The following is a 16,951-nucleotide window of genomic DNA, read 5'->3' as shown; positions in this document are numbered from 1 at the left end:
TTTTCATATCCAATGATCTAAGTGCCAAAGCCCACTGCAACTACATAGCAAAAAAGGCTCTAAGGGTTGTAAACCTAATCTTGCGTAGCTTCTTCTCCAGAAAGATTACACTACTAACCAGAGCATATAAAACATTTGCTAGACCAATTCTTGAATACAGCTCGCCTGTCTGGAACCCACACCGCATTTCTGACATCAATACAATTGAACGTGTCCAGAAATATTTTACAAGAGTTCTCCACTCCTCTGAAAACAACAAAATACCTTATCCCACCAGACTTGAAATCCTAGGTTTAGAAAACTTAGAACTCCGTCGCCTTCGACAAGACCTAAGTTTAACTCATAGAATCATCTATTGTAATGTCCTTCCTGTTAAAGACTACTTCAGCTTCAATTGCAATAATACAAGAGCAACCAATAGATTTAAACTTAATGTTAACCGCTTCAATCTAGATTGCAGAAAATATGACTTCTGTAACAGAATCATCAGTGCTTGGAACACATTACCTGACTCTGTGGTCTCTTCTCATAATCCCAAAAGCTTTAACCAAAAACTATCTACTATTGACCTCACCCCATTCCTAAGAGGACTATAAGGGGCGTGCATAAGAGCACAAACGTGCCTACCGTTCCTATCCTATTGTTTTTTCTTATATATATATGCTTATACTTCCTTATATTACCTCATATATATGTTTATATACTATATAATCATTTTGTGTGATGCTTGTGTATATTATTGTGACAAAAATAAATAAATAAATAAATAAAAATAAAAAATAAATAGCAAAAAGTAATTAACCCACCCTAGGGGGAAAAAAACTGCTTTATGTGGGGAGCCATTGGACTCTGACGGTGGTTTTATCCTAGCATATGATCAAGAGGTCTATCTAAAACCGTGTTGTTTTTGGGAGTTGAATAGCTTCTGTTGAATTTGAGCTGAAGAAACTAACAATATAGCTTAAAGCAGGGGTCTCCAACCTTGGCAACTTTAAGCCTGGTGGACTTGAACACCCAGAATTGGAGGAGGGGGAAAAATGAGGATGGATCTTCCATACGTTTTCTTCCCTCTACGGCAGGGGTCTCCAACCTTGGCAACTTTAAGCCTGGTGGACTTCAACTCCCAGAATCCCCCAGCCAGCTTTGCAAAGCTGGCTGGGGAATTCTGGGAGTTGAAGTCCACCAGGCTTAAAGTTGCCAAGGTTGGAGACCCCTGTTCCAAAGTACACCGTTTCTCTACCACCCATGCTCCAGTTCTCACTGTGCTTTGGCATCAAACTCTTTCTTACTTGTAAACTGGGCTGGCACCATTACAAAGTCATCGGTGTCGCAGGAGGAGTTTTTGCTGCTGCTTCCCCCCGATTCCTTTGACCGGTGTAGGAAAGCTGGGGAGCCTGGCTGGGGGGAGGCTGGGGTCTTCTCCTGGAGATGGGGCATCTCGCCGAGCGACTTCTCAAGGAAAAGAGAGGAGAGCCAAGTTGAAAAAAAAAACAACGCTGGAGAAGGGATGTTAGTCATCTCTGCCAATGCTTTGCTAATTTCCCACTTAAGACTGCATAACTGTGTTGCTTGCATCCTTATGATTTATATTGATATTGTTTCCCGATTGCTTATTTGTACCCTATGACTATCATTAAGTGTTGTGTCTTATGATTCTTGATGAATGTATTCTTTCTTTTTATGTACACTGACAGCTAATGCACCAAAGACAAATTCCTTGTGTGTCCAATCACACTTGGCCAATAAAGAATTTTCTATTCTATTCTATTCTATTCTATTCTATTCTATTCTATTCTATTCTATTCTATTCTATTCTATTCTATTCTATTCTATTCTATTCTATTCCATTCCATTCCATTCCATTTTCTATTCTATTTTCTCCTATCCTATCCTATTCTTTTCTATTCTATATTCTTTTTTATATTATTCTATTCTATTCTACTCTACTCTTGTTCTAATTCTATTCTATTCTATTATTCCATTCCATTCTAAATTTTATTATTCTATTCTATTCTATTCTATTCTATTCTATTCTATTCTATTCTATTCACTCTACTCTACTCTACTCTACTCTACTCTACTCTACTCTACTCTACTCTACTCTACTCAACTCTACTCATCTGGCACAGAGTACCCAGTTTTGAGTACACCCGCCTCCAGGTATACTAGAAATGTCACTGGCCCATGTTGCGGGGTGCATGGTGAGTTTAGCGTACTTCAAGTCCTAAAGGAACTATCTGTGCGGGAGGGGACTATCGAATATACTCACAGGAGGTGATGCTAAGTGAGAAGTCGAAGAACTGCTGGAAGAACTTCCTGAGCCTAAGCTTGGATAAGAAGGCATTGGCACAGAAGCAGCTGTAGAAAAGAGGTAGGGGAGGAGGAAGGAAGAGGGGGTAAAAAAAGACCACATGTTTAGACTTATAGTAAATATGAGAAAATGTTTGCAGCTCCAGAAAATATTTGCACTTGTGAAGTCCTTGGTGCTCGCTGAGCTTGGTGGTTCGCTTGCAGACGTTTCATGACCCAGCTAGGTAACATCATCAGTGCTAGAGGGTGTGGGGTTTGCTCCTTGTGAACAGTAGCTTGTGCTCCCAGTGTTGCTACTGTATGTGGTGGTCTTTTTCATTCACCCAAACCTTATTTTATAAACAACTCAAGTCTGTAAACATATCTAATGCTCCTTTTTTTTCAGGTCAAGTTTTATTTATTTATACATAAGCATTTTGAAAACAAGTGTATTGTCTGGGCATTCCATTTTACAAAAAAAAAAAGAAAAGAAAAGAAAAGGTAGCAAATATATTGATAGTAGTAGTAATAATACACATAGTGATTCTAACCATAATTATAATTATAGTGGTATAATTATATATAGTATAGTCCTGTTAATTATATTAGCTTACTTATAATTATAAACAACATTCATATTTTACTACATATAACAATGTTCTTTCTTCATCTAATTTCTACCTCTTATCTCTAACCACTGATAAAACCTATTCCACGTTGAATAATACTCTGTATCTCCTTTTTCTTTTATTTTCAATGTCAATCTATCCATCTCTGCACAATCCAATATTTTCCGGATTATGTTTTCATCATGTTTCCAATATTGTGCAAATACAATTCTCGCTGTTATCAATACTTAATGCTGTAGCATTAAGTATATAGTCCCCTTGTCATAGCTTTCTGGTATTATACCTAACAAAAATACTTCTGGCTTTAAATCTATATGCTGTTTAATCATCTGTTCCAACCATGTGTGTGTTTTCGTCCAATATTTTCTTGCTTTCATATTGGTATCGTTATGATGATATCATTCTTTTTTTTAATTTTTTTATTTTTTATTTACATTTATATCCCGCCCTTCTCCGAAGACTCAGGGCGGCTTACAGCGTATAAGGCAATAGTCTCATTCTATTTGTATATTTACAAAGTCAACTTATTGCCCCCCCCAACAATCTGGGTCCTCATTTTACCTACCTTATAAAGGATGGAAGGCTGAGTCAACCTCGGGCCGGGCTTGAACCTGCAGTAATTGCAGGCTGCTGTGTTCTAATAACAGGCTTCTTACCAGCCTGAGCTACCACGGTCCTGGTAGCTTTGCTTGTACATTGAGACAGATTCCTTGTGTGTCTAATCACACTTGGCCAATAACATATTCTATTTTATTTCTTCTTCCTCCCATTTTCCCCACCACAACAACTCTGTGAGCTGAATTAGGCTGAGAGAGACTGGCTCAAGGACACCCAGCTATCTTTCATGACTAAAGTGGGACTAGAACTCACTGTCTCCCAATGATTGGCCCAAAGTCACCCAGCCAATTTTCATGGGTAAGCTGGGACTAGAACTCACTATCTCCTGGTGATTGGCCCAAAGTCACCCAGCCAGCTTTCATGGCTAATGTGGGACTAGAACTCACTGTATCCTACTGATTGGCCCAAAGTCACCCAGCCAGCTTTCATGGCTAACGTGGGACTAGAACTCACTATCTCCTGGTAATTGGCAAAAGCACCCAGCTAGCTTCCATGCCATTGTCTCCTTGTTAGGGCCGAGAGAATGGAACTGGCCCAAGATCACACAGCTGGCCTTCATGCCTAAGGTGGAACTAGAACTCATAGTCTCCCAGTCTCTAGTCTGCTGCCTTAAGCATCAGACCAATCTGGGTCTTGAGGCAGGTGACAAATGCTTTTAATCAGATTGACTAATAACCCATAAATGAAAGAGGGACAGAAATAGAATAGCTCTTGAGTTTTAAATCAGAGTGGGAGGCCATTGGTTGTCCCCTGCTTGGGGCCTGACCCAACGGAGTTAGCTGTCCTTTGATGTGAAGCCAAGAATCATCTAAGGAACAAATGCCATGAGCTGCCCATTAATTAAACCTTTCGTTCTTCCAACTGCTCATTAGCTCCTTCCTTGCTTCCTAGCCGAGCAGATAAATATATAGTTCATTTGACTTATTAATCTCCCACTCGGAATTTTAGATCCCCAAGTTAACGTTCCATTCAAGATAGAAAATTCACTAGCTTTTTTTTTAATCCTCACAGATGGATATTTAGTCTATTCACAGCCGTATTTTTCGATTCTTGTTGTGTGTCCATCAACCCGGCCTGAGAAACGGACTAAGATGGGATTCCGAGATTTCATTTGACATTTAATTCCGGGCGTGGGAAAATCAGTATTGATTGAGGGTCATTGTTTGGGTTAGAAGCAGCCCAAATATAACAGAGCAAGGCTCCAATTCACGTTGAATTTAAGGAGGCATTCAACCAGGGATCAGAGGACACGCTTTGCGTAAAATTTGTTCTCCAGCGTTTCCTGTTTAAAAAAGATCAGAGAGAGCAGCAGCGTCTCTCCAGATGGGAGAAGACGCCAAAGCCTAGCGTTCTGAGACAACATCTGGAGAGAACCAGATGTGAAAAGATAAGCTGGATGGGTAAGTGCATGTTTTGAGTGGACCATAGGCCTATCTTCACATGGATAGTTAATAGAATAACAGAGTTGGAACGGACCTTGTAGGTCATCTAGTCCAACCCCCTGCCCAAGCAGGAGACCCTACACCATTTCTGACAGAGGGCAGTCCAGTCTCTTCTTGAAAGCTTCCAGTGATGAAGCTCCCACAACTTCCGAAGGCAACTTCTGTTCCAATGGTTGACTGTTCTCACTGACAGAAAAGTCTTCCTTATTTCTAGGTTGAATCTCTCCTTGTTCAGTTTCCATCCATTATTCCTTGTCTGGCCTTCAGGTGCTTTGGAAAATAGGTTGACCCTCCCCCCTCCTCTCTGGGGCAGCCCCTCAAATATTGGAAGACTGCTATCATATCTCCCCTGGACCTTCTCCTGACTAGACTAGCCATGCCCAGTTCCTGTAACTGTTCTTCGTATGTTTTAGTCTCCAGGCCTTTGATCATCTTAGATAGATTCAGATTAACAGAGTTGGAAGGAACCTTGTAGGTCATCTAATTCAACCCCCTGTCCAAGCAGGAGACCCTGCACCATTTTTGATAAATGGCAGTCCAATCTCATCTCAAAAACCTCCAGGGATGAAGCTCCCACAACTTCCAAAAGCAACTTCTGTTCCATCGGTTGATTGTTCTCACTGTCAGAAAATTTCTCCTTATTTCTAGGTTGAATCTCTCCTTGATCAGTTTCCATCCATTCTTCCTTGTCTGGCCTTTGGGTGCCTTGGAAAATAGCTTGACCCCCTCCTCTCTGTGATACATTTAACTGACCATCAGCCCGTTTTCGGATGGGTTTATTATTCAAAGGCTACCTTTGAAAAAAAAGGAACTAAATGGGCATTCATGATACACTGAATTGCCGGCCTAGTTTAATACTAGCCAAAATTAGCATGCAAGGGTCTTGCAAGTAGGACCAAGTAGGTTTCTCAAGCACATGGGAGGGGCAAAGACGGACAAGGAGAGATTCAACCTGGAAATGACAGTGAATTTTCTGACAGTGAGAACTATCAACCAACGGAACAGAAGTTGCCTTCAGGAATTGCGGGAGCTTCATCACTGGAAGCTTTCAAGAAGAGATGGACTGCCATTTGTCAGAAATGACGTAGGGTTTCCTGCTTGGGTGAGGGGTTGGACTAGATGACCTACGAGGTCCCTTCCAACTCTGTTATTCTGTTTGTTCCCCATTATGGTATACAGGTAGTCCTTAATTTCAGTTAGGGACCGTTCAAAATTATAATGGCGCTGAAAAAAGTGACTCATGACCATTTTACATACTTATGACCGTTGCAGCATCCCCTTGATCACGTGATCGAAATGCAGACACGGGGCCAACTGGCTCCTATTTACGATGGCTTGCAGTGTCAAGTGCAAGTGATTCCCCTTTTGCGACCGTCTGACAAGCAAAGTCCATGGGAAAGCCAGATTCACTTCACAAGTCTAGCAGGTAAGGTCGTAAAACTGGGGGAAAACTCACTTAACAAATTTCTCACTTAGCAACATCAATTTTGGGCGCAATTATGGTCGTGAGTTGAGGACTACCAGTACAAAATGTTGATCAGTTCAGGGACGACTTAATTCACTTTTTTTTTTGTTTATAGACATATATGTCCCTTTCTAAAACCGGCTAGAAACTCTGCACCATCAATTCGGTGGAGATCTGGTCAGCTTTCTCCTTTTTCTTTGGTGAGAGAGCAAAACACAAAATGCATCTTAAGTCTGATGTTGCTTTTCTCCTTTGGCTTTATTTTCCCGTTAAGAATTCAAAACACAGAGGGCTCAGTTTACACAAAGGCATAAATATACAAACGCGTAACAAAAATAAAGTCAGCCATGTAAACAAATGAACTACAGACATCTCTCTCTTTTTTAAAAAAATACACATATAAAACAGACTCAAAGTTAGCAAAACAAATAAAAAATAGAGAGAGAGAGAGGAGGAGGAGGAGGAAGAGGAGGAGGAGGAGGAGACGAAGAAGAAGAAGAAGAAGAAGAAGAAGAAGAAGAAGAAGAAGAAGAAGAAGAAGAAGAAGAAGAAGAAGAAGAAGAAGAAGAAGAAGAGGAGGAGGAAGAAGAAGAAGAAGAAGAAGAAGAAGAAGAAGAAGAAATCATCTTAGAAGCAGAAGGAAAATCTCGCAAGATATCTTGGTAATTGCTAATAAAAGTTTCACATTTTAAGGCTGCAGGGATGAAAATCTCTGGTTCTTGGGTGCTGGACTATGAATCTCTGACGATTGCTTACTTGGTTTAATTTATATCCCATTAATTTCTTTAGGAGTTTAAAGCAACTCCTTGTAATTTTTCTTCACAACAACTACCTTTAAGGTAGGTTGGGCTAGGACAGAATTATTGGTCCAAGAGTGAGTTTCTATGGTTGACGGAGGAGTTGAATATGCCTTTCCCTGTTCATATGGATAGTCCTCAATTTACGACCATAATTTGGTCCAGAATTTCCATTGCTAAGCAAGGCGGTTGGTAAATGAATCAAGCCTGATTTTACTGCCTTTTTCCCCCCCCACAGTGGGTAAGGCATTCATTGCCGTTGTTAAGTGAATCGCATGGTCATTAAGCAAATCTGGCTTCCCCATTGCCTCTGCTTGAAGGAAGCCAGCTGAGAAGATCATGAATGGTGATCACATGATCCTGGGACCATGCAACTCTTGTAAATACATGTTTGTTCCCAAGTGCATGAATTTGGATCATGTGACCTTGGGATAATCATAAATTCAACGGCCATAATGGTCATAAGACACTTTACACAATGCTTGCATAATTTTGAAGGGTCACTAAACAAATGGTTGTAAATTGAGGACTACCTGTAATCCAACAATACCTATAGAACGTCAAGGTCTCCATCCCTGCAATCCGAGATAGGTAAATTAAAAGAGGGTTACAAGGTTACATTGGGTATGAAATGATGTTTGGGTGGGAGACCATCATACAGACGAAGTTCTCTGCTGTAGCTGGAGGTTTGAAGGATCTCTCCTGGCTTGTACATCACAATGTACATCAACCAGGTTCTTCTCTAAATTCTGAGGACTTTTTAGCTGGAGATCTTCGACGAAGAACATCAATGCCCTTCTCTGAGCAATGGTTGATTTCTTAAATGCCTTGAAGAGAATGAACAAATGTTTCCTGCAGACGCTGCTTTGGACAAGGAAGAGCTTCCAAGAAACATCTACCTGAGAAGATGAATTGACTGATTCGTTTATTCAATTACTGCCAACTCTTCAAAATTACCTCCAAGGATCTGATAGTCCAATCCACCTTCTTTCTTGAAATTGTCCTCTCAGTGCCTGTGTCAAAGTTGACCCTCTCAATCCTCTTCTCAAGAGGTCAGGTTCACAAGTGGACACGTGGTGTCTCGCATCCCAAGGACTTCCCAAACAGCAGTCACATGGTAAGCTGTTTTCTCAGTAATACCAATTTGGTAATCGGTGCCCTAATCAGCAATGTGTGTAGCTTATGACTATCTTCCTGTAAGCCCACATCATTGTCAACTCCTGAAAGATGGAGATGAGGTAACTTTGCTCTCCTGTCTTTCATACTGTAGCATCACTCCCTTGGGTCAGTATGACGTTGGCTCCCAATCTATACCCAGTTATGGGATGGCCGTGACTTGGGAAGCAATGGCACCACCAATAGTTGTTTGTGACGACGTTTTCGAGAACCCGTCTCCCTAGACATCTGGATTGACGACGTTGGAGATGGTGGCTGGACCACAGGAATCCAATTCTGGTGGTTGCGAGGATGGGTTTGTGCCTTTAGCGGAGTGATGTTTTGTAGCTTTTCAGAGGTGGTTGGTAAAGAAGGGAATGAAGGCCAAGCCAAGAAGATCCTTTCTGGCTTGCTTGAAGATCCCTGGTGGCTCATCCGCTGTAGGTTGGTAGCAGATGGGGGCCCCGTTTGAGGTTTCTTCCGGGCTGTCGTCAATGAAGGCTTGGGTTGAGAAGATCTTACTTGGCCAACGAATGTCTCGGGTTTGGTTGTAACCTTTGTCCGCGATGGAGGAACCACTGGGATAGGAGGATCTGCTAACCTTTGAACACCCTTGGAACGGGAGTATACCTTCTGCTTTGGAGAATGGCCACCTTTCTCTGTCCTACAACCCAAGGGGATCCCTGCTGGTGAAGGCAAGGACCGAGAAGGCTTGGAGGCCACCCTACACCAGGAGAACTTTTTTCTGCCTGCACGAGTGACACCTGAGTGCAGTTAAAGATGAAAGATTCAACATTGAAAGAAATGATGACAACAGAAAGCATTCTAAACTCCTAATTTGCAACCTTAATTTTCCCCAAAGGTATCTAGCACCCTTAAAACCCAGGATCGTCTTATCCCTCACCCCATATATCTCCTGCAAGTTGCAAACTGCATCTCGATTCAGGCTTTGTGTAAACCACAGTTTGTTCCAACAAGCCAGTGAAAATCAGGAAACTGAGCAAATTAATTATTTCTAAACCACCTGGCTTCCTTAAGGATTGGGGCGGTGAAAAGATTGCACAAATAATTTTATAAAAAATACAAGCTATCACGCTTATGCAACCAATTCCTGATTTTTTTTATCTTTTCCTTTGTAAACCAAGCTGCAGTGTTGAATTTCCCATTTAATTAATTTAATTTCATATTTATACAATGGATTTACAGATGTATAAGAACCTCTGCACCCCACAGAAACGGATGCCTATCTCCAGACCAACAAACTATGGTATCAAACAAGGGTTTCTTGCCAGAATCTATGGTTTCTTGGGGAGTCTAAACGTCCTGCTAAATAAATATGGGAATAGAAGGGGATAAGGCCATGTTATGCTAATTCTATGCCTAGATAAGGGAATAACCCAGAATATTACTCATTTCATAGGAACCGAATCCTGAAACTTAAAATATCAACCAGCCTTCTCCCAAAATAATCTATTCTTCAAACTGAGATCAGCCTGTCTCAAAATTTTGGACCACATAAACCTCTATGCCTCAGCTGGATGGCTATGAAAAGAGCTATCCTTTTGCACCCTCCTGATCTATTCCAAAAGCTGGAATAGATCGAAGCATTCAAGGCTGCGTGGAGTTCCCATATCACACTAAGTTAAGACTAACTTAAAACAGCCATTAAGAATTGAGGATAAATACTCTGAAGCATGACTACCAAATCTCATTTTCTGAGATTAGTCCGTTTCTGTTGCTCCCCTCTGGAAGGAAGGTTTCAAAGTATTTCTAGCAGTATTTCTGGAACAGCTTCGTTCCCTAGGCCATCCGCCTGGTAAACTTGCAAGATTCGTTTTTCTCGTCATGTACATGTATACATCCGAACTAGACTGCTTTGTTTCTCTGTGTCATATAATATATGTGGGTGTATGCACGATTTTGTACTTATTTATTTTGTCATGTTTATGTAGTGTATATTGGAGGTGATTTGTGACCGTTGGAGAGCTGCATGCAACGAAATTTCATTTTAATGTATGCCGATTAGCAGAGGTGGTATTCACCCGGTTTGAACCGGTTCGGGCGAACCGGTAGTGGAAATTGATGGCCCCGCCCACCCATCCTCCACGGCTTTATGACGGCTCTATGCCGTCCTATTTAGGCACGTTTTCGAGGCCGGGAGCATATGCGGAAGACCGGGTGCATGCGCGGAAGTCACAAGAGAGCAAAGCACAAATGCAGAAACCACACGTGCATGAAGCGTGTGCGCGCGCAGAGAACCGGTGGTAACAAAATGTGAAACCCACCGCTGGCAATTAGTATATTTTTGAAGTGACAATGAAGTTATTCTAAGTTCTATGCAACATGCAACATGCCAAGCCGAGATAAGGAGAATGAGGCCATGTGATGTATGAACCTGGCTACTCAACGTTCCGCCAAGGTGACCATCATCTAAGATCTGTAGCAGAAAGAGAATCATTGTCTATCCTTAGATGCCTGGAGCAGCAAAACCAAAAGAATTTGGTTGGCAATATTTCCCCAGGGGCACAACTCTGCTTCTTCGTTAAAATCTTATTTACCAGTTCTCCCTTGGTGGAGAAATCAGGCAGAGGCCCTGGGTATTTCTCCTTTCTACAAGTTAGTGCCTTTTAATCTTCTGATTCTGCAAAACCGTTGCACATTCGTGATTTTGAATATCTCCCTCTCTCTCTCTCTCTCTCTCTCCAGCAAGCGAAAGTCTTTCCCATTTAAGCATACCTTTATCATCCATTAGGTCAGCCCCAGGTGAGAAAAAGGGAGTGAAAAAGTAGAAAACTCCAACTATAAATGAAAGAATTCTCCTAAAGCAGGTTTTCAAGGACAACACAAACCGAGGTAACAGCGCATGCAATTGTTACGAAGCTACGGGCGAGAAAAGATCTTTATATTTTGGAGAGAGGATAAAATTATCAGGTTTTAACACGTTGAAAGCAGGAGCTATCTAACCGATTCTTCAGGAGAAAACACAGAGGTTGCTGACCAGCATAAATGAAAGGGCTCTTTCCCAAAATTTAAAGAAACTCAGGCACAGGTAGACCTGTGACTAGAAAATTTGAACTTAGTTCTTTTTACTTGTCAATTAGGGGCTTGGAACGGAAGAATTGTTTTTATCTTAAGAAGGTGTGTCCAACCCACAACACACACACAAGGCCCTGGACAGCTAGTCAAAAAGATATCGGACAATATTTGTCTGATATAGGGTTTCCTGCCTAAGCAGGGGGTTGGACTTGAAGACCTCCAAAGTCCCTTTCAACTCTGTTATTCTATTATTCACGTGGCCCCACAAGATAATACAAAATATATAGTAAATACAAATAATACAAAGTATTTAATAAAGGAAGTTTGTTACAGGTAGTCCTTGACTTACAGCCACAATCGATCCCAACATTTCTGCCATTGAGCGAGACATGGGTTAAGTGGGTTTTGTCCCATTTTACAAGTTTTCTTGCCACCCTTGTTGAAATGGGTCACTGCAGTTGTTCAGTTAGTAACGTGGTTTTTAAGTGAACCAGGCTTCCCCATTGACTTTGCTCCTCAGAAGGTTGCAGAAGGGGAATATCTGTCCCCGGGACACTGCAACCGTCGTAACTATGAGTCACTTGCCAATTTTTGATCAGGTGACCACAGGGAGGCTGCAACGGTCGTAAGTGTGAAACATAGTCACTTTTTTCCGTGCTGTCGTAGTTTTGAACGGTCACTAAACAAACTGTTGTAAATCGAGGACTACCTGTACTTATATACATTAGCTTCTTGATATGTTTCATATGCCATCCAAGACAATTCCTCTTCATTGTCTTTTTGGCGAGCCAAAAAGTCCAACAACCACAATCCATAAAGCATCAAAATTTAATGTTTTAAAATGCTGTAAAGCTGCCCGGGGTCGTTTCGTTATGAGATGGGCAGCAAATAAATTCAATCAATCAATAAATGAATAAAATCTCCCTTGCAAACAGAAGCAGTATGCTCCGTCCCATATTTAGCTAGATCAGGTTGCCCTGACAAAAAACATGTAATCTTTCACCTAGTATAGCTGACAAAAGGAGGAGAGCCTGTGGCTTAGAGGTTAAGACATCTACCTAATATACAAGCAGCCTGGGTTCAAATCCCAGAACTGTCTGGCTAGCTGACGAGAGCTAAATTTTATTTATTTATTTGTTTTTTTGCATTTATATCCCGCCCTTCTCCAAAGACTCAGGGCGGCTTACACTATGTCAAGCAATAGTCTTCATCCATTTGTATACTATATACAAAGTCAACTTATTGCCCCCCAACAATCTGGGTCCTCATTTTACCTACCTTATAAAGGATGGAAGGCTGAGTCAACCTTGGGCCTGGTGGGACTAGAACCTGCAATATTGCAAGCAGTTGCTGTTAATAATAGGCTGCATTAACCTGTTGCGTCACCAGAGGCCTAGTATATAGTAAAATAGATTTATACTAGTCTCCCTTTATTTTCTTTGTCGGTAGAATATAAATTTAATGCAAAAACTAGTTTGTCACAAAAGCGACTGCCTGTGAAGGCTCCCGGATTGGGGCTGAAAGGCAAAAGGGGCCTCTGTGGCTCAGACTGCTAAGACAGTCTGTTATTAACACAGCTGCTTGCAATTACTGCAGGTTCTAATCCCACCAGGCCCAAGGTTGACTCAGCCTTCCATCCTTTATAAGGTAGGTAAAATGAGAACCCAGATTGTTGGGGGCAATAAGTTGATTTTGTATATAAATATACAAATAGGATGAAGACTATTGCTTGACATAGTGTAAGCCGCCCTGAGTCTTCGGAGAAGGGCGGGATATAAATGCAAATAAAAAAAAAAAGTGGGAGCAGTATTGGGTAGACCAGGTTGCCCTGATTAAAAAAAACTTTTAAAACCTCCCCTAGTAACTATTAGCAGATGGGAAGAAGGCCGTTTCCCTTAACACTCTGAAACACAACGAACTCAAAGGGAAAACCAGGAAAACGTATTAAGGCTGTCATCGCTGAACTCGCTCTGCGTGTGCCCACGTGCCCTGCAGCGACGTATCAACCCCGAAGAGAAAAAACACAAAAGAAACTTACATTTTTTCATAGAAGCACTGGCATCCAGGAACGGGTGGTGGAAAAATTCATCTATAAAAATAATAATAATAATAATAATAATGAGGAGGAGGAGGAGGAGGTGGTTGAATGAAATTTCAGTGGTTAGTCAAGATTGGAGAAGGAAACAGGTTACATTTCAATATTAAATTTAAAAAAACCCAGATTTAAAATAAAATAAAATAAATAAACACTCATTCTCAATCAGAAGTTGGCTTTATGATGGGATTTCAGTTTGTTTTTGAAAAAAAAGAAAAGAAAGAAGAGGCCAAGGACCGTAAAATAAACTGGCTACCCTTTGGATTTAAGCAACGTCAAAACGCTTCTTACCAAAATCCATGCGGTCTTTGTAATTTCGTTGCAACAGCCCTAAGAGCAGTTGTCTCAAATGGGCAGAAGTTTCTCTTGGGATGCTTTAAAACAAAGAAATGAAACAACAGTTTTAAAAAGGAGGGAGAAAAAACACCCTCCTTGTAAATACTTTGGATACACATATAAACACAAACACCCACAAATATGTAAGATTTGCAGAATGCAGAATAACAGGGTTGGAAAGGGATGGAAGGATGAACCTTCCCAAACATTGAGCCGGTCAGGATCGAACTCCTGTTAGGTGGCAGAATTAGCCTGCAATACTGCATTCTAACCACTGTGCGGGAAGGAAGGAAGGAAGGAAGGGGAGGGGAAGGGAGAGAAGGAAGGAAGGAAAAGGAAAGATGGGAAGGAAGGAAGGAAGGGAAGGGAAGGGAAGGGAAGGGAAGGGAAGGAAAGGAAAGGAAAGGAAAGGAAAGGAAAGGAAAGGAAAGGAAAGGAAAGGAAAGGAAAGGAAAGGAAAGGAAAGGAAAGGAAAGGAAAGGAAAGGAGGGAGGGAGGGAAGGAAAATCAGCAATTGCTTCACAGTGCTTTCCAGCCCTCTCTAAGCGGTTTTCAGAGTCAGCCTCTTGCCCCCAACAATGTGAGTCCTCATTTTACCGACCTCGGGAGGATGGAAGGCTGAGTCACCCTTGAGCTGGTCAGGATCGAACTGCTGGCAGTCGGCAGAGTTACCCTGCAATTCTTCATTCTAAGCACTGCGCCACCTCTGCAACAATTTTCTTTCTTCCCAGCACTTTTATAGTATAAACATATACAGGGAGTCCTCATTTAGCCTCCAGAACGGGGACTAGCAACTCAGTTGTTAAGCGAAGCGGTCACTAAGTGAAGCAGCAACCCCGCTTACATTCTAATTTCAGCTTTACTTTGCTTTATGGAAAGTTATCAAGGGAAGTTCGGCTCATGAACCTTACTTTTTTCATCCCTTTCATGAATCCGAACGATCACTAAAAGAGGCAGTTGCTAAATGAGGACTCTCCATTGCGCCATCAATATTTTTATTTAATAACAAGTTTTTTTAAAAAATAGCGAAACAAACGGTGCCTATACAGACTCGTTCTCAATCATCTTTCCTGCCTGAGATGACATGTTGGTTCAAATCATGTATTTGGCAAGCAAAAAATAATAATAATAATAATAATAATAATAATAATAACCTCCAATTTAAACCCACATCTTGCTTAAGGGGATATTAAGCAAAGTTATCCAACTTTTGATCTGATTGATGGGGTGGGGGCATGAGTAATTCCACACACACCCCTTTTTGCAACTGACCTGAAGGCCACTGAAAATCGGTCACAGGTTGCTCACAAAGATTTTTGGAGCCATCTTGACGGCCCCTTCAAAAGTTTCCCACCCCGGAGGTTTTAATCCGATCAAAAGACAAACCATTTCCTTTACTTTCTTTTCAAAATGAAATGGAAAACGTCACCAGCATCAAATCAAATTAAACCCAAATTGAATTTTTGGCCCAACCTCGACTGCCTTCTTGGCCTGCAGCCAACGGCATGCTATTACACGACTGGCAAAGTCATTCCTTCTGGCTTTTCCCTCCGTCTAGCGCAAGGTTTTTGAACATCGAATAATAAAGAGTTGGAAGGGACCTTGGAGGTCTTCTAGTCCAGCTCCTTGCTCGAGCAGGAGACCCTATACCAGAAATGGCGAACCTTTTTCCCGTCGCACGCCAAAAGCAGGGGGAGCATGGGGTGGGGGACGAGCGCGGGTGCTCACACCCATAATTTAATGTGCCCCCCCTCGTGCCATGTGCATGCGACCCCCCCCTCCCCCCGCTTTTAGCACATGATGGCACGGTGGGCCCAGAGGCTTTCTTGAGCCTGGGGAGGACGAAAACAGCCTTCCCCACCCCACCCCGGAGGCTCTCCGGAGGCCTGAAACCGCCTGTTTGCCGACTTCCAGTGGGCCCAGAAGGCCCGAAAATCAGCTGGAACTGAACTAGGGCAATGCTGGCGTACCCACTGATATGTCTCCGCATGCCATAGGTTCGCCATCGTGCCATAGGTTCACCATCATGGCCCTATACCAGTTCAATCCAGTCTGTTCTTGAAAGCCTCCAGTGATGGAGCACACTCAACTTCTGAAGGGAAGTCATTAATTGTTCTAACTGTCAGGGAATTTCTCCTTAGTTCTAGGTTGCTTCTCTCCTCGATCAGTTTCCACCCATTGCTTCTTGTCCTGCCCTCAGGTGCTTTGGAGAATAGCTTGACTCCCTCTTCTTTGTGGCAACCCCTGAGATATTGGAACACTGCTATCATGTCTCCCCTGGTCCTTCTTTTTATTAAACTAGGCATACCCCATTCCTTTTCAACCTTAGCATTGTTAAGATGCCTGAATGAACTGCAACTTCCGGAATTCCCCATACAGAACTCTGGCTGAGAAATTGTGAGAGTTGAGATCCACCCATTTTATCCCAGAATTGCCTCGCAGCAAGACGACTGGGGAAAAATTAATAACAAAATAATTAAAATCTTAAAGCATGCAGGCTGGGGAATTCTTGGAATTGAAATCCACCCATCTTAAAGCATGCCAGCTGAGGAATTCTGGAAATTAAAGTCCACCCATCTTAAAACATGCTGGCTGGGGAATTCTAGGATTTGAAGTCCACTTGTCTCAAAGCAGGCTGGCTGGGGAATTCTGGGAACTTAAAGCAAGCTGGCTGAGGAATTCTGGAAGTGGAAGTCCACCTGTCCTAAAACATAATGGCTGGGGAATTCTGGGAATTAAATCCACCAGTTTTAAAACATGCTGGCTGGGGAACTCTGGGAGTGGAAGCCCACCCGACTTAACATTGCTCGGTTTGAGAAACACTGTTCTAGCACAGGGGTCTCCAACCTTAGTAACTTTAAGGCTTGTGGACTTCAACTCCCAGAGTTCCTCAGCCAGCTTAGGTTGGAGACCCCTGCTCTAGCACATAAACCTGCCCTCTAGGACTACTCAACAAGCCACAGTTTCAACAGACCATGGCTGAACCCTGAAGGAGAAAGCTTGCAACTCCATCTAAAAATTTCCTTTTTCTAGAATTTCTCATCAAAGACCGTTATACGGGCTCACCACCAACCGCAGCTTTTTTAAGA

General features: G+C 42.1%; 1 protein-coding gene across 1 annotated transcript in view; it reads right to left on the bottom strand.

Annotated features, from left to right (window-relative positions):
• Positions 1–16,951, bottom strand: part of ULK1 (unc-51 like autophagy activating kinase 1) — a 99,450-nt gene that overhangs the window by 38,412 nt on the left and 44,087 nt on the right. The window contains exons 12-15 of the mRNA XM_058158202.1: positions 13,818–13,900; positions 13,470–13,520; positions 2,270–2,358; positions 1,290–1,449 (exon numbers count right to left, since the gene is read on the bottom strand). Coding sequence (XP_058014185.1) covers positions 1,290–1,449; positions 2,270–2,358; positions 13,470–13,520; positions 13,818–13,900 — 383 coding nt within the window. The remainder of the gene's footprint in view (positions 1–1,289; positions 1,450–2,269; positions 2,359–13,469; positions 13,521–13,817; positions 13,901–16,951) is intronic.

This window comes from Ahaetulla prasina, chromosome 15 (genome assembly GCF_028640845.1).
Source record: "Ahaetulla prasina isolate Xishuangbanna chromosome 15, ASM2864084v1, whole genome shotgun sequence".
Lineage (NCBI taxonomy): Eukaryota > Metazoa > Chordata > Lepidosauria > Squamata > Colubridae > Ahaetulla > Ahaetulla prasina.
The sequence above is the reverse complement of the archived record's forward strand: the minus strand, read 5'-3'. Positions and strand labels throughout refer to the sequence as shown.